At 42.1% G+C, this 23134-nt stretch overlaps 1 protein-coding gene across 22 annotated transcripts in view; it reads right to left on the bottom strand.

Moving 5' to 3' along the window:
- The window catches only part of rap1gapa (RAP1 GTPase activating protein a), a 144412-nt gene that overhangs the window by 63853 nt on the left and 57425 nt on the right, over positions 1-23134 (bottom strand). For all 22 annotated transcript variants that reach the window (XM_077218217.1, XM_077218213.1, XM_077218220.1 and 19 more), the window contains exon 2: positions 5469-5504. Coding sequence is in view for 13 of the 22 variants with exons in the window: in XM_077218191.1 (XP_077074306.1) it covers positions 5469-5504 (36 nt within the window). In the remaining 9 variants the exon portion in view is untranslated. The remainder of the gene's footprint in view (positions 1-5468; positions 5505-23134) is intronic.

Raw genomic sequence — 23134 nt, 5'->3', positions numbered from 1 at the left:
ATGTTAGGGAAGTAAAAAAAGGGCAACAGGAAAGACACTTGATTGCTTTCAAACATCCCCTCAGAATGTCAGCCGCCTTCTCATAGCCACAGGGCATTCAGAGATTAATATAAGCATGTAGCTAAAGTCCACTGAGTTAATTGGAAATATATACAGCGCATGTATCATTTCCACTACTGGAAGAGAGGTGAGTCTCTCTGGACCTTGAATGGGTTTAGCTGACCTGAGATGGAGTTAGATATATTGTGGGACCAGCAGCCTGAAATATGAGAGCCGTATTGTTCGCTAAGTGCTTCCGGATTTAGCGCTGGTCTGGTATTAGTCAGATCCTGTTGTGAAGGGGAAGACAATATGGTACAAAGTTGCAAACATGCAGCTGGAGTATTCATTTACATGCGGGGAAAAGAGAAGGTTTGGAGTTTGATCCTAGCAGGGAACCCAGCAGCAAACATAAAGGGATCATTCACCCTAAGGCCGTGTGTCCACCAAAGCGTTTTTAGCCGGCTGAAAACGCTAGGCGCTCTGCTGAAAACGCCTAGCACTGGGCGCTTGAGAGCGTTTTGGCAGCGCTGCGTTTTTACAGCTGAGACGATTCGTTGCTAGGATACAGAATATCCGCAGCACAGTTTACTTGTAACTGATTTCGTAGATAATTTGTTTCATACTAAAAATTTATTTTTCATCCATTTTGTCGGTGTGGTATTTGTCCCACCCCTCCTCTACTGTTATTGGACGGCTGTGTAAAAAGTGACAGTGATGAGTGCTGCGTTTTATCCAAAGCTGAACATTTTTCAACTCTCGTCGACCAGTAAAAAACGCCGGGCGCTCAGCGCTTGAGCGTTAAATACACGCTCAGCGCCTCGTTAGGCTCATGGCGTTTAAAAAACGCGGCGCTCCCATGTGAAAACAATTAGAATTTTACGCCAGGTGCGTGAAAAAACGCTTTGGTGGACACACGGCCTAAAATTCTGTCAATTCTGTCATTATTTACTCACCTCATTTCATTCCAAAATCTGTATGACATATAACATGAGTTATCTATCCCTTTAATTAATTAATTCAAAATAATGACAATTTGCAGCAATTTATTTTAAGTTACAGTGTTATTTAAGCATTATTTATATACTATTATACTATACTAGTATAATATATTTATATTTTCAGTTTCATTTTAATAAGTCATTTTGTTATGTATGGAAGCTTGTTTCCGCAACAGAATAAAACATTTTAAAAGATAATTGAAACTTTTTATATCACAATCGCAAGTCTAAATCTCGCAATTCTGACTTTTAAAGTCAGTCTTTTTTTTACTTTAAAATAATTGGACTTTATAACTCGCAATTGCAAGTTTATATTTTGCAATTCTGACTTCTTTTCTTGGAATTGTGAAATATAAACTTGCAATTGCGAGTTATAAAGAAAAAAAAAAGAGTTAATGTTAATAATGTTAAAAAAATTATAATATCTGAAACTGAAATTAAAATAAAGTATAGCTAATTAGAATTAACTTTAATAGCCCATATAAATAGCACATATGGAAGCTTGTTTCTGCCACAGAATAAACAATAATTGTGACTTTTTATCTCACAATTTATCTCACGATTTTTATCTCGCAATTATTTTTATTCTGTGGCGAAAACAAGCTTCCATATTTGCTATTTTTATGCACTTTTAAAGCTAATTCTAATTAGCTCATTCTAATTTCATTTATTTTAATTTCATTTTAATAATTTTTATACTTCAACTAAAACTTATTTTAGTTAGTTTCAAAGACAATTTCAAATTTTCATTCAAGTTTTTTAAATGTAATTCTTTCATCTAATATTTATATTTTATTTCATTTACTGAAAATTATTTCAATAGTTGTAGTTCTAATTGACAAAACCAGTGATGTGTTAAGCGTATTATAATGACACTTAACACATCGCTGTTATTTTCTTTCTTTTTCTTCTGGGAAAACAAACCCAGAATACTGACGACTCACCCAGCACTACTCAGATTTTCATCCAATCAGATGCTCTCTACAACAACTATGTTTACATGCACCCAAATAATCAGTTTAAAATAAGAATGATGCCTCAATATTTGCTAAAAAGTCTCTTCTGAAATACAGTGTATGTCAGCTGTCTTTTTAGACAGGCGTAATGCCCTAATGTCCCTAAGGCCCCATCCACACTACTACGGTTTAGTTTAGAAACGCAGACCTTTTGCTACGTTTGCACCTCCCGTCCACACTAAAACGGCAAAAACGAAGACCTAAAACGGAGAAGTTTAGAAACGCTGCCGACCCCGTTTTGCGTTTTGAATCTCAGGAGGGCGTTTTAGTGTAGACGGGTCAAAACGGAGGACTTTAGAAACGATGACGCAGAGGCTCACGCTCGACTCTCTGATTAGATGTCATACAATGGAAGAAAACGCAGAACAACAGCCTGGACTACCAGTTACGTTAGTGCAAGTAAATTCTGCATTTCACAATGCTATAACTGCCTACATCCGCCGGAGGCAAGCTATTATTCCAGCGATCTGTGACAGTTCCTGTGTGTAGCGGCGGTATTGACTGTACATGGAGCGTCGGTTTTGAGTCAAGCCAGGAAGAACCAGCCCATGGTGGGATAATTTTATCAATGAAGTTGTGGTTCCTGAAGAATGGTGCGAAAACTTTTGAATGTCCAGATCGGCACTTATCAACCTCCGCAAAATCTGAGGAATAGTCATTCCGTTTCCTGTTTACATCGGCACGCACATGCCCAGTGTAGGTGAATGGTGACGTGATCCGCGTTTTCAGTCGTTTTAATGTGGACGGAGATCAGTTCTAATACGCAGCTAAAACACAGTAGTGTGGATGGGGCCCAATGCTACATGCAACAGACTAGCAACTAGCAAGTATCAAAGTTCATGGCTGTGACAAACAAAGCAACTAGCTATTTTTTTAAGAGAGGATACCTTCAATATGTCTTCAATAATATAAACTTCATTTCAATACGAAATGAATGAACACAGGAACGAAAACTACACAGCAAATTTCATGGCGTCTTTAGCCCAAGACCTAAAGCTAATGCTTTTATATGCACGTAATGACAGTGACCTAGATTGCTCATATGTTACAAAGAAAGAGAAATATTCTGAATGTGAGAGTGCAAGTGAAAGAGACAGGGAGATAAAGATGCCTTATCAACAAATAAAAGTCTCTTGATTGACACACAGTAGACAGCACCATTACTCAAATACAGCATCATCGCTGAATATTGAAGCACTCCTGCTGGATATAGCACAGATTGCTTTGTGACGCAAAGCAAGGTGCCTTCATTAAGCAAACCGATCTAAATCCATTCATGCTTATGTATGCCGTGTCCAAGAGCAAAATCCACACGTAATGACCATTAAACAAACACTCGCTACACCGCTGGTGAAAAATGTACATTATTTTCATATTCGGATCGGCCATTGAAAGACCATTCCGAATTTAAACTCACCAGAACTTCTTCGGCCTCCTGATTCGAAAGGGAGAGCAAGGCATTGTGGATCTGTCAGGCTAATTGAGATCGGTCTTCCTTACTGAAGGTCTCAGACAGTCACCTGCAAAGGGCCTATATTTGGGATTATGGCCTATTTCTGGATCACAGAATAGTCAGATCCTGTCTTGCTCTGACAAGCTAATGAGTCTTCTGCCTTTAAACGTCTTCCTCCTCCCAGACTCATCCATAGACTCAAAATATTTTAGCATTTGCATTTCTTTTTGATGAATTACCTATATTAACCATATATATATACTATAAATTAGTTCGAATAAAAAAAGATATCACCTAATGATACATTTTCTATACTTGTGAGTTCTCTGCCATACTTAAATTCATAGATTGGCTGACGATAGAGAACGTTTTGCATCCTGTCCGCACAAGCTCCAAAAAATTAATAAACAAACCGCAGTTCCAGCAACAGACTGACTGTCAAATCCCATCACAAAGCCACTGATGCGTGATGTTAAACGCTGCGATCGCCATCAAACGTCAGTGTCATAAGTCTGAAGATCTATCCTCAAGTTGTCCTCAACTGCTCTGTGCCTTCAGAAGAAAACAGTGAAGAAGGATAGACGCGTTAGGTCTCTCGTCCTGCAAGCTGTCTGATAGAGAGACGTAGACTGATGCAGGCTGGTCCTGAGGTTACACGTGGAGGGACGGATGCCATGGGAGCCGGGAATCTGGTTTATCCGATGGGTTTGTTAGGACTGACCTTCAGGCTGCAGTCCATCTGTACCTGGCATCCTGAGCAGACCTTTACACACGGCCTGCCAGCACACACTCTCACTCACACAGACATGGGCGTGAGAGTGCCGCATGTGTGCCTCAGCGACTGTCCTGCCAACACTGCAGAGCTGTCTGCTGTCGCTGTGGCAACAAGACTGCAGCATGTCCTCTGCGCTCCGGACCTTTCTCATCCCAAAACCACTGCATGCATCAAAAACACTTCATCTGTCTGTCCTCCCTCTGTACAGCTTTGTGGGATTCCCTGAGCAGAGTCAATCAACCCTACATGTCTTGACATTTAAGATACAGAGTAGAAACCAGTTAGAATTTTAGAACTGACTATCTCATCAGTTGGAATTAGATTATATCTACTGTATCTATCCATCTATACGTCTGTATCAATTTGTCTGTCTGTCTAGAAATCTATCATCTATTCTTCTTTCTGTCTATCTTATCTATCCTTCTAACCATCTCTCAATCAATCAATCTGTCCATCTATACGTCTATCTGCCTATACCCATCTATCTATCTGTCCATCCATCCATCCATCTATCTGCCTATACCCATCTATCTATCCGTCCATCCATCCATCCATCTATCTGCCTATACCCATCTATCTATCCGTCCATCCATCCATCCATCTATCTGCCTATAGTACCCATCTATCTATCCACCCATCCATCCATCCATCTATCTCTCTGTCTATCTGTTTGTCTATCCATCTATTTATCATCTGTCTGTCTGTCCGTCCATCCATCCATCTGGTTCACAAATGTTCAAACTTTTTGAATCTCTTTGAAAAATTTTAAGAACTATAAGAATCCCTTTGAATGATAATTTGTAAAGCAATTCTGTATCATGTTTCACTAAATTAAATTAATTCAAACTCAGGAATTGAATTAAAATTTAAAATGCTTTTTCTAAATACAATTCTGAATGGTGCACAACCCTGCAACAGTAACCAGAGGGGTTATTCCAACAGGCAGCTTTAAATTGGCAATGAAATAAATATGAAATCTAAATGACATTATGAAAGAAGAAGCAGCTACAACAGTAAAGGGCTTTGGATGGTTTCCTTCCAAGTCACTTACAGCAGACAGAAATTGTCTTTCCTCTGTAACTGTTTCCAGGCTGATACCCCTGAGCAAAACAGCATAAAAGCTTGTGGTTTCTGGGACGGCTGAACAGGCTATGGCTACGTTAAATGAAAAAGACAGTACTTACCACAAACTTCTGGCTCTGGAAAATGTCTTGTCAACTCTGAAAGGACAAAAGACAATTTTAATTAAAAACTCAATTTCTTGCACCTGTGCTCTCAACATAGTAGCTACAGCTGGTGGTCTGAATACCAAACTACTGTCCTGGAATTACAATGTTTTTTGGGGATTTAGTTGAAAAACAGGGTGGGAATATAACAGTCATAATTTTTCCATAGATATCAAAAAGTTTGTTTACCCTTGCCAAATGGCAAATTTATCTCCTATGATGTATTTATACTGTATCCGAAAACTGGTCATATGATTTCAATATGCCAGCCATCATAAGCGGGTGACCATTCCCATGTAGAATAAAACAGAATTCATTGTTGTTGTAGTTTTTTTAATTAAATACATTTTAGTGATTTGTTTCTAAAGTGGACCCATTTCACCTCAGTCAACATTTGAAAGCAATCAAGTACCATATAAAATTACATGAAAAACAGTCAGCAGTGACTAAAATTGATGTTGATGTTTTAATAAATTACTTTTTTGCCTTATACTACATGAAAAATCTGCCAATTGTGTGGGGAAAATGTTGACTGAGACATGATCCTGGCCACCAGCAGATGGTGTTGTGATGCAACACTCGCTTGACAACTGAATTACACCGTAAATCTGCACTTCTTGCATGCATTACAGCAACACACAAGATTAAAATCGCTTAACTGTACGACACATGGGAAGCAAACTAAAAACAGCAATATACTAACCCTAGTGAAAAATAAATATACTAAAATGTATTTGAAATATATTTATTTTATGCTAAGTATACTACAAATACATTTACATATTTATGTACTTAATATGAATACCCTGCAATTGAACTTTTGGTACACTAAATTGGTATACTTAAAGTCTACTAAATTGGAACAACTAATTTTGTACTTAATGCGCTTTAGTTATCCAGAATTAGTGCTGAGGTTAACTAAGGATGTACTTGTGTATATTTGACTGTGCTAAAGTGGAACTATTACAAGTATACTTTAGGTACACTTTAAATATCTTGCATTTAAAGACTGATATTAAATAGTGATCCTACTATCCTTACTAATAGTGATATTAAAACACACTGGGCTTAACATTTAGAAATGTGCATTGTGCAATAAAGAACTACTCCAAATAAAGTTTAATTATAATATTTATATCAGTAAGTCTAAAGCGATAGGTCAGTATATGTTAATGGATTTGTACTTATATGAAATAAAAGTATTTTAAATACAATTTGGAGTAAGGTTTTTTCACAAGGGTATACGTGTGTGTGTGTATATATATATATATATATATATATATATATATATATATATATATATATAATATACACACACACACACACACACATGTATATACACACAGACACACATATATTTATATATATATATACATATATATTTGTTTTCAGACATCTCAGTTGTTCTCCATGTGTTTCCCCTGCTGATATTTAGGTATTCTCATCTCCAGTGTGTTTTACTTTAAGTGCACATCCCCCCGTTCAGTAAGACAGGCGGTACAGTCCCCTGCTTTATGGCAATCCATCTTTTCAAGAACCTCTCTGTCATGGATTAGGCTGCATACTATCAGGATTCATACTATACCAGCTAACATCTGAGGTATTCCTGACCCGGAGCCAGAAATAGATCCAGGGTTGTTTCTCTTAGACACAAAAGCACTAACATAATGTAAATGAATTGAAAGCATCACTGCTGTGTGTGTGTGTGTGTGTGTGTGTGTGTGTGTGTTTTGTTGACAGCAGTGGACTTTGAATTTGATATCCTGTCTCACCTCCTCATAATAGACAAGAGGACAATTGATGTCACAGATGTTGATTGTCCTCTGACAGCCTCTCTTTTCAAATAAGACAGCTGATGTTAAACGCTGACCCCTTTAGTGGCACTCAGAGTCAAGTACATCAAAGCACATTTCCACAGAGGTAAAGTGCTAAAATACAAAACTACATTTCCTGCTTATTTATAGTATATCCTCACCTCAAGTCCATATACATGTTTGATACTATTGACAAAGCGGAGGCAGTGTGTGGTTTCAAAAGGGGAGGTCATTGTTTCAGTTTTTATTTCACAGGTAATACTCTATGAATGTGTCTTTGAACACTGTAAATAATGCACTGACTAGCATTGAAAATACTAACATTTAACCTAAATACCCCCCCCCCCCCCCCTATTTATAATGAATATAGTAGTCAGTCACAAGATCGTAGTTCTCATGATGCAAGGCGGCTTAAAAACAGCACAGCCTTTTGCTAAGAAGAAAGAGCCTCACACCAACAGTGTCACAGCTTTATTTCATTTACTGACTCATAGCTTGTTTTTTTGTTTATTAGGCTTGGGCGGTATCCAAATTTTGATACCATAAAACCTCCTCCCTATTTTACCGGGGTATACGATATTACCGTGACTAATTAAAAATTATGACATAAGGCTCAGACAGCGTCACCAAGCAGTTGGCTTGTGCCTACACCGTTCAGAAACTGAATACCAGATCGGGCAAAAAAAAAAAAATGCCATATGCCCCAGCAGTTCTCAGCCGCTGAGAAGCAGACAGGTTCCATTCGGCACATCCGGCCCCTAAATTGGTATACTTAAAGTCTACTAGATTGGAACAACTAATTTTGTACTTAATGCACTTTAGTTATCCATAAGTTATAGTTATCCGTTGTGTCTGATCACGGCTGACGGCATTAAATGTAATATGAGCCGGAGCCCTATTTAGACTCGACTATTTTTAATACGTGGGCCGTTATAATATGGTTGCGCCAAATAATTTTTTAACCCAGGTGCTGAGGGGGTGGTAGATATAAATACTATTTATAAATGAGCAAAAATGGGACACTTAATAATATTTAATTATTTTAATTATGACAATTGTATTCATTTTATTAATTAATTTAAATTAAATTAACAAGCAACAAGCAAGAATTGCATTTGTAAATCCGGTGAAACGCGTCCATTGCTGCAAAGATTAAGTTGACGATCGCCATCTCCTAGTGAACGAGCATATATACAGAGAAATGCAAATCATGGATTACATAATCCAGTCCCTCCAGGATTTCACGATTTTTTTATGTGATTTTTGCGATCAAAATGACTGATTTTGTGGTGGTAATTTCCAGAAATTTGTGAAAAAATTGCGATTTTTATATTTTATAATTAGGACATCACATTTACCATAATAGTATTATGTCAGATGCACAATAGTCATACATGACACAGATCACACAAAAAATGCATAAAGCTTGTTTATTTGGTCTAATCAAATTCTTTTTTTAAAATTGTGCTGTAGCCTATTGTTGGTGCTTGATTAACATTAACAACAGCAGGTAAATTAGGTTACTGTCACTTTAAGACCTACTACAGTAATGACAAACGTCCCAATCAGTTATTACTGATTGTTTTACGTAAATACTTGCCAAGATGAATATTTTGAAGTAATTGTAGCTATGTGTATTTGTTCAAGCACTTTGAAGAGAATTCAATATTCTAACTAGGCCGACAGGCGGTGACACGCAGTCAGTCATTCAGTCAGTCAGTCACACACACACACACACACACACACACACACACTTGCAGTCAGAGACAGAGTGTCACTCGACTGGCTGAATTTAGTTCCCTTTCACGGTATACTGCGCTTTTAATAAATCTTTTTAGTACCATCGAGCATATCATATTTTTTGTTATGTCATTCAATCATGTTAAACGCGTTAATAAGTTTGCCGTACTGCCCAATGAAAACGTCTCAGGTTACGTATGTAACCCTGGTTCCCTGAGAGGGAACGAGACGCTGCGTTGAGACGCGGTGGGAACGCTCTGCGTGATTGCGTCGTGAAGCACGTGTATAATCAGTCCAATGGAAGAGCGAGACGTCATAGGCGGGTGACGTCATAGACCAGGAAGCTATAAAGCACACCAGAAAACAGACCGCGACAGCTTCTGAAAAGGCCTGAAGCAAGTCGATCAGGGCATGCAGGAAGTATGGCAGGAGAACGCAGCGTCTCGTTCCCTCTCAGGGAACAAGGGTTACATACGTAACCTGAGACGTTCCCTTTCAAGGGAACTCGAGCTGCGTTGAGACGCGGTGGGAACCCCATATCCACTACGCCATAAAGAGAAATCCCCGTTCTGTGTGGAGTCCTTGCGCACACTAAGAAACAAGCAGCCTAGCCCCGGGAGTGGAGAGGTCTAGGTCGTAAAATCTGACAAATGTATGCGGTTAGGACCAGCCTGCCGCATTACAAACGTCCTGAAGGGAAACCCCTGAAATTAAAGCCTTAGAGGCAGCCATACTCCTAGTAGAATGGGCGCGGACAGCCATAGGTGAAGGCTGTCCGGCCGCTTCATAAGCAAGTGAGATAGCCTCAACTACCCAACTTGCTCATTACCTGTCTCGATGCAGGGCAACCTTTCTTGGTTGAACCGAAGCAGACAAATAACTGCTCTGATCTACGCCACAGGGCAGCTCTGTGAACGTAGGCATCCAAAGCCCTAACGGGACATAACAGATTGAGACTTTCCTGATCTGGGGTAATGAAAGGTGGAGGGCAAAAAGCCTGCAGCACAATAGGGCCCCCCACATTAGTGGGGACCTTAGGAATGTAACCCGGCCTAGGGTGTAAAAATGCTTTCACCATACCAGGTGCAAATTCCAAACATGAAGGAGCCACCGACAGGGCTTGCAGATCTCCAATTCTCTTGATAGAAGAAATAGCGAGAAGAAATAGAGGTTTTAGTGTAAGGAACTTCTCTGAAACCTCTTCAATAGGCTCGAAGGGAGCCAGGGCCAGACCCTCAAGTACAAAGGCCAAATCCCAAGCCGGTGCTCTAGAGTGCAGTGCAGGCCTCAGCCTCAATGTACCACGGAGAAACGAATAATAAGAGGATCTCTCCCAAGAGAAGAAGCCCCCAGAGGGGAGCGATAAGCAGATATAGCCGCTACGTACACCTTTAAGGTGGAGGGAGATAATCCAGCAGAGAAACGGTCTTGTAGGAAATCGAGAACTGTACCAACCGGGCAGTTAACAGGATTTAAAAAACGTTCTCCACACCATGTAGAGAACAGTTTCCATTTCAATGAATATAGTTTCCTCGTGGAAGGAGCTCTGGATTGAAGGATGGTCTCAACGACCAAAGTCGAGAGACCGGATTCTAAGTGCTGGGCCCCCTCAGAGGCCAAGCCCACAGTTTCCACAACTCCGGGCGAGGGTGAAATATCGTGCCCCCTGCTTGAGATAACAAGTCCCTTCTGACAGGAATCTCCATGGGAGAGCCGTGCAGAAGGGACACTAGGTCCGAGAACCACACTCGGGTCGGCCAGTGCGGCGCTACTAATAATAGATGAGCCCCTTCTTGGCGAACCCTCTCCAGAACTCCCGGAAGCAATGATATCGGGGGGAATGCGTACAGGTGCAGCCTCGGCCACACCTGTACCATAGCGTCCAGTCCGAGAGGAGCTGGATATGTGAGGGAGAACCAAAGCTGACAATGGGTTGTATCGTAAGATGCGAAAAGATCTATCTGAGCTTGACCATAGTTCTCCCATAGGAGCTCCACCACCTCGGGGTGAAGTCTCCACTCCCCGGGCCTCAGCCCCTGCCTTGACAGGATATCTGCTCCCACATTCAAACACCCTGGAATATAAACTGCCCTGAGTGACAGTAATTTCCACTGGGCCCATAGGAGGATCTGATGAGCCAGTTTGCATAATAATCTGGACCTCAGACCCCCTTGATGGTTGATGTAAGAGACCACCGATGTGTTGTCTGTGCAGACAAGCACATGATGGCCTCTCAGGTCTGGCAGGAATTATTTGAGAGCCTGAAATACCGACATCATCTCTAGTCGGTTTATATGCCACGAAAGCTGATGGTCCTGCCAGACACCTGTCGCCGAGCGGCCACTCATGACCGCCCCCCAGCCTGTGAGGGAAGCATCCGTCGATACCGTTACGCGTCGACAAGAAGCCCCCAATACTGGGCCTTGGGCGAGGAACCAAGGTTTCTTCCACATGACCAAGGCACGTAGGCATAACCGCGTGACCTTGATCGTGCGAAACGGATTTCCCCTCTGAGAAAACCCCTTGGTCCTGAGCCACCACTGCAGGGGTCTCATGTGCAGAAGGCCAAAAGTAATTACGTTGGACGCAGCTGCCATGAGACCCACCAGTCTCTGGAACTGTTTCACAGTGAGTGACTGGCCTAGTTTTACCATCTTTACGGCTGTGAGAATCGCAGAAATACGTGCTGGAGACAATCGTGCTTGCATAGTTGTCGAATCCCACATCACCCCTAAAAAAGTGGTCCTCTGGGCTGGGAGGAGCACACTCTTCTTGGTGTTTAGCCGCAACCCCAACCTCTTTATGTGAGACAGAACGACATCTCGATGCCGAACTGCCAACTGCTCGGAACGAGCCAGGATCAACCAGTCGTCGATATAGTTTAATACGCGAATGCCCTGGAGTCTCAGAGGAGCCAGCGCTGCATCCACGCATTTCGTAAAGGTGCGGGGTGATAAACCTAGGCCGAATGGAAGGACCGGATATTGGTATGCTTCGCCCCCGAAAGCAAACCTCAGGAACTTCCTGTGATGAGGATGAATGGATACATGAAAGTAAGCGTCCTTCAAGTCTATTGTGACAAACCAGTCCTCGGACTGAATCTGTGATACAATCTGTTTGAGTGTAAGCATCTTGAACTTGAGTTTCTGAACTCTGCTGTTTAACTGACGCAGATCTAGAATAGGACGCAACCTTATCTTTTTTTTCTTCCCCATCCTTCTTGGGAACGATGAAGTAACGGCTGTAAAACCCTGACTCTCTGCTGGGAGGAGAAACCCTTTCTATAGCCCCTTTTTGCAGAAGCGTCAGTACTTCTAGCTCCATGACCCGAGCCTGCCTTGGGTCCACCACTGTGGGAAGGACCCCTTGAAATCTGGGCGGACGAGAACCGAACTGAATTCTGTAACCCTTTTCTATTATATGCAGGACCCACTGAGAAATATTTGGCAGTCGTTTCCACGCTGCCAGATATTCTACTAAGGGGACCATGACCTTAATCTCGAGACTGGCCTCGGGATTCGGTTGTACGGACATTTCGGTGCCCTGAAGCGGCGAACCGGCAGGGAACAACCGAACTGACCGTTCTACGATCCTCCTTGGAGAATCGTATGGGGACGCTGACACCTCGGTGCCCTGAAGTGGCGAACCGGCAGGGAACAACCGATGTGGCAGCGCTGCGACTCTCCTCAGAGAATCGCCCCCCAGAGGGTGCCGAGGATGAATGATTTCTCGAAATCGTCCCTCCTCGGAGGGGACCACCCTCAGAAGCCTGACGCCTTGGGCGTCAGGACTTCTTCTTAGCCCAAGCCTTCTTAGAGATGACAGTCCTCAGATCTTGCCTACCCCTAGCTGGCCTGGACTGCGACCGCCACCCAGGTTCCCCAGATTGTGGAGGAGCCCGAGTGGCGACGCTCTGTTTTTGATGCACTCTGTGCTGTGAGGAGCTTGTACTCGGACGAGACTGCTCAGATTTAATAATCATTTTCCGCCCAGCAGTCTCGGGGACATCGAATCGTCGAGGAAGAAACCTCTGGAACGCAGCCGATTGTTTTTTCGTTTCTTGAAACCTATCGACGACACAATTGATAGCGTCGCCGAACAAACTTGAAGGTGACAGTGGTGCGTCCAGAAGAACAGACCTATCTTTATCTTTTATATCAGACAGATTTAACCAAAGATGCCGCTCCGTGGCCACCAGGGCTGCCATAGAACGGCCCACTGATTTGGCCGTCTCCTTGGTGGCCCGGAGAGACAGGTCTGTTGCGCGACGCAATTCTCGAATTGCGTCAGCGCTGACTTCCTCACGTTCATCGATATCCTTCAGCAGATCAGCCTGGTATGCCTGCAGTATAGACATAGTGTGCAGACATGACGCAGCCTGACCTGCTGCCGAATAAGCTTTACCCACCAGCGAAGATGTAGATTTTAATTGCTTGGTGGGTAACGTCGGGGCTTTTAATGATGACGATGACTCGGGAGAGAGATAGCTCGCGAGCGTCTCTTCAGCCCGCGGCACCGTCAAATAACCATAATCAGATGCACCCAAAACATTACTGTAGTTGGAAGTTTGTGGGTTAAATACTCTGAATGACGCCGGTTTATTCCACGATCTCGAAACCTCATTGTGGAGATCGGGAAAAAACGGGAGTCCCCGACGTGGAGGCTGTGTTTTAGATGGTAGAAATCTTTCATCTAATAAACTTTTCTTAGTGACACTCTGAGAATCATCGGCTGGCCATTCAATATTTAATCTAGCTACAGCACGAGATAAAACCTCCATAAGCTCCTCATCATTACCGGAGGCATGAGCTGGCGAAGACTCAAAATCCCCCATATCAACACTGACGACATCCAGATCCTCAGAACTGGATAGCCTCAGCAATGGTGCCCCAACCTGGGAAGGAGAAGCCGCAGCGCGGGCTCCTTCCTGGGCAGAGGCACCGGATCCAGCAGGTAAGGGTTGAGAAAGGGCTGGGCCCGTCTCAAGCCCCGCTACTAGATCCATATGCGAACCCCAAGATGAAAGCCTTCGCTGTGCCTCGGCAGCAGCGGGACCCGCACCTCGGGGAGCGCGAACCGAACTGTCCTCCTCAAAGAACGCCCGGCGAGAGCGGAGCGTCCTCACGGACAGCTTCTCGCAATGCTCACAGTCAGCTCCCTCGAGAACTGACTGGGCATGCTCCACTCCCAGACAAGCAACACAAAGCTGATATGAGTCCCCACCCGTGATGAAACGAGGGCAAGGGACAACACAATGCTTGAATTCTTGTTTCGCCATAATATATATATATATATATATAGATAGATAATGTGCTTGTGACAGAAAACAGTAAATAGACAAGGACAGTATACAGAGAGCGCTTGCTGAAGGCAACAGAAGCTGTCGCGGTCTGTTTTCTGGTGTGCTTTATAGCTTCCTGGTCTATGACGTCACCCGCCTATGACGTCTCGCTCTTCCATTGGACTGATTATACACGTGCTTCACGACGCAATCACGCAGAGCGTTCCCACCGCGTCTCAACGCAGCTCGAGTTCCCTTGAAAGGGAACCTGGGCGCTTATGTGAGAGGGCAGGAGAGACGCATTTTCTTTCGCCATGTTTCTGACAGACGGCTCACTGACATCACGCGTGCGCAACATCTGTAGGCTACCCACGTAAAAATGCATTGAAACTTTAATTAATTAAAGATATTTCAATTGGGTGATTATAATTTAATGTTTTGTGAGGTCTTTTTTTATTTATTTTTGTGATTATTTTGCGGTTAAATTAGGAATTATGCAGGATCGCAAAAAAATGCGACATTTTGTTGATTTTGCGTTTATTGTTTATTGTTTCGTTTAAAGAAATTGACGATTGATATGTCCGTAGTGAACGCACCTATAGAGAGAAATGCACACCATGGATTAATCAGAGAGTATGCTGCCTATATTTCTTTTCCTTTTGAATTGTTTCGTTTAAAGAAATTGATGAATCGCCATCTTCATAGTGAACGATAGAGAGAAATGCACATCATGGATTACATAATCAGAGAGTAGGCTAGCCTATTTCTTTTCGTTTTGAATAGTTTAATTTAATTTGATGATCGCCATTTCCTTATGAACGCGCATAGAGAGAAATGCACATCATGGATTAAATAATCAGCGAGTGGCCTATTTCTTTTCGTTTTGAATTGTTTCGTTTAATGAAATTTCAAGCTTTATTTAGATATAGGCCTATCTGTCATGTCTGTGAGACATACACTATATTTCGGTTAATTTATGATGAGATTTCAATGCAAGTGACCGCGGCGTGCCAGCGCACGATCATGTCATGATTAAGTTGTCTGCTATATTTGATTCTTATTTATTAAATCCAGGCAATTGGTTGATAAAAAATTATTAAAATTAAGATACAATTTATACAAAACGAAATTCACTTTAAAGAAAGGACTTTTAAAAAGGGTGATCTTGATGGACTGGAAGTCCATTGTACCACCCAGCTTTCATAAATGGCTGGCTGAAATGGTTGCTGCCCTCAAGCTCGAAAGGATTCGGTTTTCTAAAGCTGATGCTTCTAAAAAATTTGATAAAGTCTGGGGCCCCTTCCTTAAGTATCTTTCTAAGAGTTGAAATATGTTTGGGCATATTTGTAATATGGATGACTTATCTCTTTTATTTCTTCACTCCATTGTCAAAGTATTATTATTATTTTTTTTTTTTTAAAGTTTGATTAAGTGATTTAAAGTGTAATTTCCTTCTCTCTGTCTGGTGCGGGCGGGGGATGGGGGTGTTTTTTTGTTGTTGTTTTTGTTTTGTTTTTGTTTTTTATTTTATTTTATGTATAACATTTTTTTGTAAACATTTTGTGAGACTTGGATATGTTTTGTGTTTGTATAAAAACTGCTATAAATAAAATGTAAAAAAAAAAATAAAAAAAATAAAAAGGACTTTTACAAAATGAAACTTGATTAAGTGGTCAATGTCCGACTCCCTCAGTTTTCATTATCAACGTAAAAAAAAAAAAACATTATAATATTTTAACAAATATAAACTAATGCGCTTATTTAATGAACTCGGGGCAAAATGCATCCTCGCAGCAGTGAGTGGGTGGTTGTTTCGGAGATGCGACATTAGGTGTTTCCATCTCTCGCGATCACCTTTTTTATTGCAACATTTACAAATTGCCGTGTCAGTATTTACCGTCTCTCCCTTCTCTCTCTCTCTCTCTTTCTCCTCCACACTGTCACTTGATGACAACTACATAAGCATTTTTAGGCATTGAATAAATTATATTTATATATTATATATAAGTGCCGGTAATGACGTTATTGAAACTGATACCGTTGCTATTTTAAGACCCTGCGGTATACGATATTACCGAAATACCGCCCAACCCTATTTCATATTGTTTGTGTACTACAAAGGGAGACAAAATGTGGCTTGCTTAATCTAAGTCATTTGAAAAGTCTGATAGTTAAGGAGAGATTTTGTTTCACAGTTTCATTATCGGAAAAAAAATGAACCCTGATAAAAGTTCGGTAGGTCCAGTAATTAACCCTCAGCCAAACTGAAACACATTAGGCTGTCTAAATTTTTCCATTGAATGTAGGTGACCCAACAGTGAAGACCTTGGCTCAAGGCTCTCTTGCCTTCAGGCACCAAGCCTAAAGTATGCGTGTTTGGTTCACACTTCACTAAAACTTGTTCAAAGATCATTACTCTCATGTTGTTGCAACCTTGTATGGGTCTAAATGGAAAATTTGCAAAATGGATGATTTTCATGCTGCTATATATATAAAAACATTTTTTTTAGGATTCTTTGATAAATATAAAGTTCAAAAGAACAGCATTTATTGGAAACAGATTTTTTTTACAACATTATAATTGTCTTTACTGCCAGATTTGATCAATTTATTATGTCCTCGCTGAATAAAAGTATTCATTTTGACCCCAAAGTTTTAGATGTTAGAGTAACTCTCAAATCAAATTTGGCAGCATGCATCAGGATGGTCTGTGTCCGGTGGACGGCTGGGAGCAGCTGCGGTCCGCCGGGACCGGATGTGCCGAATGGAACCTGTCTGCTTCTCAGCGGCTGAGAACTGCTGGGGCATATGGGATCTGCAGCCGCGGTAACGCCCGCGGATTGCTTCATATGAGGCTGCTCCAACACTGGCTCCACGATCGAGTCCCGAGATGGGGGTGGCAGAGCGGCTTATGCAGGGTCCAAATTACCCCACACTGTCGTCAAACTCTCAGCTTATGGTCGGACCCTTCGTTCCTGCGGGCAGGTGTTCCCCTAGAACACGTTTCCAGGCACTCTGTGGTCACCACTGATGCCTCTGCCACCGGCTGGAGGGCACGCACAACGAGCATGCAGCTTCAGGCCTGTGGACGGGGCCTCAACTGCAATGGCACATCAACTGCTTTGAGTTGTTAGCAGTACATCTTGCGATGGGCCGCTGCAAAACGTCACTACTAGGCAAGCATGTACTGGTCCGTACGGACAGCACTGTGACCGTTGCGTACATCAACCGTCAGGGTGGTCTACGCTCCTGCTGCATGTCACAACTCGCCCACCATCTCTTCCTTTGGAGTCACAAGTATCTGAGGTTGCTTCGTAACATTTATATTCTGGGCCTGCTCAACCGTGCAGCCGACGAGCACTTACGGCAGCAAGTGCTACCTGGAGAATGGCGACTCCACCCCCAGGTGGTCAAGCTGATTTGGAGGCGTTTCGGGACCACACAAGTAGATCTGTTTACCACCCCGGACAGTTGGCATTGCCAGCTGTTTTACTCCCTGACCGAGGGCACCCTCAGCTCGGACGCACTGGCACACAGCTGGCCCCGGGCCCTACGCAAGTATGCGTTTCCCCCAGTGAGCCTTCTTGCACAGACCTTGTGCAAAGTCAGGTAGGACGAGGAGCAGGTCTTGCTCGTTGCGCCGTATTGGCCCAACTGGACTTGGTTCCAAGAACTAGTGCTCCTCGCGACAGGCCCTCCCTGGCCCATTCCTCTGAGAGAGGACCTGCTCTCTCAGAGACGGAGCACCCTATGGTACCCACGCCCAGACCTCTGAAAACTCCATGTCTGGTCCCTGGACAGGACGTGGAGGTTCTAGGTGACCTACCCCAAGCGGTAGTTGACACCATCACTTCCGCTAGAGCCCCCTCTACGAGGTGTCTCTATGCGTTGAAGTGGAACCTGTTCGTTGAGAGGTGTTTTTCTCTTGAGGAGAACCCCCAAACTTTCTTAATCAGAGCCGAGCTTTCCTTCCTGCAAGATGGGTTTGAGCGAAGGCTGTCTCCCTCCACCCTTAAAGTGTATGTTGCCGCTATCGCGTCACATCACGATACAGTTGAAGGTAAGTCGCTGGGAAAGCATGACCTGATCATCAGGTTCCTGAGGGGGGCAAAGAGACTAAATCCGCCTCACCCACACTCTATACCCTCTTGGGATTTGACCCTGGTCCTTTCGGCACTTCAGAGACCTTTGCAGTCAGAGGAGTTAAAACAGTACTCCTGATTGCATTGGCCTCCATCAAGAGGATAGGGGACCTGAATGCATTTTTGGTCGACAAATCGTACCTGGAATTCAGCCCGGCTAACTCTCACATGATCCTGAGACCCTGGCCCGGATACGTGCCCAAGGTTCCCACCATTCCCTTGTGGGACCAGGTGTTGAACCTGCAAGCGCTGCCTTCAGAGAAGGCCGACCCAGCCATGACTTTTCTCTGTCCTGTTCACGCTCTGCGCCTATACGTGGACAGAACGCAAAGCCTCAGGACCTCAGACCAGCTCTTCGTCTGTTACGGAGGCCAGCAGAAGGGAAAAGCTGTCTCTAAGCAGAGGATGGCCCACTGGATAGTGGATAACATCGCCTCGGCTTACAAAGCCCTGCCCGCCTGGGTTGAGAGCCCAGTCCACTAGTAGTGTTGCTTCTTCCAGGGCGCTGGCACATGTCTCGCTGACAGACTTCTGTAGAGCTGCGGGCTGGGCGACACCTAACACGTTCGCTAGGTTTTATAGCCTACGTGTTGAGCCAGTTTCCTCCTGTGTGCTCGCTTCAACCAGCCAGTAACACCGAAGTTCCTGCTCTAGTGTCGGCTTGCTGCGCCACTCCCCTCCACATGAAGCGGATATGTGCGCTTTTTTGCTCCAGTTGAGTTCCCCACTCAGGCGAACCCTGTAGAGTTCCTCCGCACCCCTTTGGTAGTCGGACGTTACGGAGCATCCGATGCCAGGCCTAGTGCTTGTGTGCTTGTGTAACTTTTGCTAGGCTGGGTTCCATATGTGGTGATCCTGTGGCGATCCCATATGCGTATTCTTCCACGACCAGCTCCCTACGGTGACCCCCCGTGTATTTCTCTTGGCAGAGTCCACTGCCGTCACTGTCCGGTGTAGCCTCCCACTTTTCAGGCTGGAGCCACCCCAGTGACATTCCATATGTTGCACTGCCCCTAACCGGCCAGTCCATATGTTTATTCTCCACATGTTTATTCTTCCCAATTACCTCGTCACGTTGACATTACATCTCCCGTTCCCTCCTTCAGGGAACGAGGGTTACATTAGTAACCGAGATGTTTTTACAAACAACAAAAAAATCCATTCTGTAAAAAATACAGTAAAAATGTAAACATATTTACAGAAAAACCTGTACATTTTACAGTATAAACTGTAATTTACAAATAGGAAAATTGCTATTTAAACCGGTAAATCCAAAAACACACACTGCTACTAAAATCAATTTTGTACCTTTAACATATACTGACAACCACCATAATAATGCAGGTGGTAAAGGAAGAAGCCACATGAAGAATCATGAAGAAGTTCATCACAAGTAGCCTTCCCACAAGCTGAATTATACTAGCATACAGAAGGTGCACAGAGTCATTCACGCAAACACAAAACGCTATCATACCGGTAGTAACACACCTGACATTAAAATAATGCAATAACATTCATTAAACAACAGAAGATGTGATAAACCACTAAGAAACAGTATTTTACTGTAAAAATTACATGAAATGACCAGAAAGATCTTTTCAGTTTTTCCTGTATTTAGTACAGGGATTTACTGTTATCCTATTAACATAGCGTTTTTACAATATTTTACAGTTAAACTTAAGCTCATTTTGTTATAGTGAACTAACGAACTCAACAGCTGTTTGGTTTTTGGTTTTTTTTTTGCTGCTAGGTTTTCATTTTATGCTTTTATCCATTTATAAAACCAGTTCACAAACATCAAACAATTCCACAAAATCAGTCTGACAAAAGGAGACAGACGTCCTGTGTGTACATTACAAAGCATAATTACTGTCAGTCCTCACGTTTGTGCTGCAGGGACGCTCACAGTCACTCCGGTTTAATTAGCTTCGCTTCATATCCGCAAATAAACAGTAAAAGCCCCAGTAGCTCAAACACATAAACGGCACATCAATAAATAGACCACGAGAGATTCAAACTATTGAAGCCTGCAGGGAACACTGGTGCATCAACCTGTGTGTAAATTATGTGACAGATCTAGACATTTTATTGTTTGCTATATTCACGGGATTTACAATGTTTATGAACTTGCCAAATGTTCACAAATCAGTGATGACAATAAAAAGATGAGGATATATCAGAACTCTCATCATGCAGCCCAGAGGAGAATCATAAAACTTGATATTTTTCATCCTTGGACTCATGTTAACCTCCTCTCCTGTTACAAAGAATCCCCATAAAGGGGACACTGAGTCTGGGTGTGGTAAAACTATGAAGCAAAGCCTTCGATTGAGCCAAAATAGCCGCAGAGGATTACAGTTCAACAGCGTACGTAATAAATTTAAGTCATTAGCAGGCTAAAATTTACAGACGTATTAAACCAAATAAGCCCAATAATTGCCTGAATATATAAATGATCTTTTGACACTGAAATTCTTTCACAAATATTGTAAATGAAATATCTGTGAGTATAAATTAATTTAAAATGTGACTCAACAGTTCGCACTGAACTTAATCTTAACAACGCCAGGAAGTTTTCTTCCTCCTGAATGTTGCGCTTCGTGAATAAATTAATGTTATGCAGGTTAACTGGATGGATTGCTTTTTAATTGCAAGCACATCATGAACAACATAGATAATACATAATCATACTGGACTTATCAGTATGTGGAAGTCTCTGCGTTCTTTTCTGCTGCGGAACAAGAGAAAAGATGTATAATTCATCACTGGGATTCTGATCATAAACTTGAGGGTTTTAACTTAAGGGGGGGGGGGGGCTTAAACCTCTGCAGGAACAGAGAATATGAAACTAGAAGGTTTTGTTAGCTTAAATTTATAACGCTGCAATAAAAGTTTCTGAGTGACTGCAGGGGTGCAGTATGAGATACAAAGGAGACAGTCAATATTTGAGACTGTAAAGGATATTTAAGTGGAGCTACACGGGATAAAATGACTTACTGAATCTGATATTAAAGCTGACATGGCACTAACACAAGCTTGTTGACAATCAAGTCTTATCGTATGATCCCTGTGGTACAGCAACATGGTGCAGGCACATCATAAATCATGTCTCAAACACTTCAGGGCTACTGGAGTAGAGAGCACACTGAACCTGCTGGATGTCATTTATAATTTAGAAATCACAATTCGCAAGCCTCATCCAATTATGGTTCAGGTAAACTCTAAAGGAATGAGAAAATAAAAACAAATGAATACTTCAGATCCAAAAGCCTCTAAGTCCGTCTAAAGTCTTTGTTTAATATTAACATTTTTATCAGGCTCTTATGTCTGTTTCCACCCAAGTACCGGCATTTCTGAATGGGCTGAGGCTGGGATTTAGTGAGTTTGAAGTGAAAGTATTTGATGAACGTATACTATGTGCGGAGAGCATTCACTCAATATTATTATCTCATTTTTGACAGAGGTGGCTTTTAGAGGCATTTGCATCGGAGGTCTTCAAATGGAAAAAATAAATCATCAAAACAAATAAAGTGTTTGTTAAAGTTTATGTACTTTATGAATGAATGGATGGAATGGATGGAAAATAAATTTCTACAACTCTCGGCGTGTTTGTCATGCTGGCTTTGACAATGTTGATATGTTTTGTCTTGGTGGAATAGATCTGCTATGCTGCTGCTGTTGGTTATTGCTGCTGCTGTAGAGCAAGTACAGGTATTGCTACTGTCAATACATACACAACACGTTGCTGTGAACAAGTAAGACCTGCTGCTGCTGTGCAATATAACATACATGAATTACCCGTAGCAGATCTACTATATACAGGTGGACCTGGGGAAGGTGGATGGTTTCTGAAAGCGTGCTGCAACTGCTACAGCAAATGCTGACCAAGTATTTGAAGATTGAGCAGCAAGCTCATTGGCTACTGATATAACAGAAACCAATCAGCTGTGCCCTATAGTATAGAGAATCATGTGATTGCAAACAGATTGAGTTAAGGACCTTTCAGCCTGCGCCACCTAGAGTTTCATGACAGAACTTTATATAAATCTAAATGGAAAAAGCAGAAACACTTGAATGCTATGAATGAAACACACTCTGATGGTATTAATTTAATACCAATATAACTTAACAAATTTGTTTTTTGACTTGTTTTTTTATTGAAATGTTAATTTGGTCCAACCCCCTTGAGTAAATCAGTGTTATTTTCTGTTATTGAAAAAGTCAGAATTTTCAGCATCATTACATCAGTGTCACATGATCCTTCAGAAATAATTCTGATATGCTGATTTGGACCATTATTATTATTATTAATGTTAATGTTATATTCAGAATGATAACAACCAAACAAATCCTCACGCAGGTTCGCCCGGGGGATTGTTTTTTTTTACGGTGGATCTGAAAGACACTTACTTTCAGATTCAGATAACAATCACAGTTATTTCATTAACTATTTCAAACTATTTCATTAATCTTTGATGAATAGAAAGTTAAAAACAGCACTTATTTAAAACAGAAATGTTTTGTACAGTAAAAATGTCTTTACCTTTGATCAATTTAATGCATGCCTTGTTTTCTTCCTCCCAAATGTTGCACTTCGTGAATAAACGAATGTTATGCATGTTAATTAGATGGATTGCTTTTTAATTG

This window comes from Siphateles boraxobius, unplaced genomic scaffold (assembly GCF_051911475.1).
Source record: "Siphateles boraxobius isolate OS27281-9 unplaced genomic scaffold, OSU_SipBor_1 77, whole genome shotgun sequence".
Taxonomy (NCBI): Eukaryota; Metazoa; Chordata; class Actinopteri; order Cypriniformes; family Leuciscidae; genus Siphateles; species Siphateles boraxobius.
Note: the sequence above shows the minus strand (reverse complement) of the source record. Positions and strands in the feature narration are given on the sequence as shown.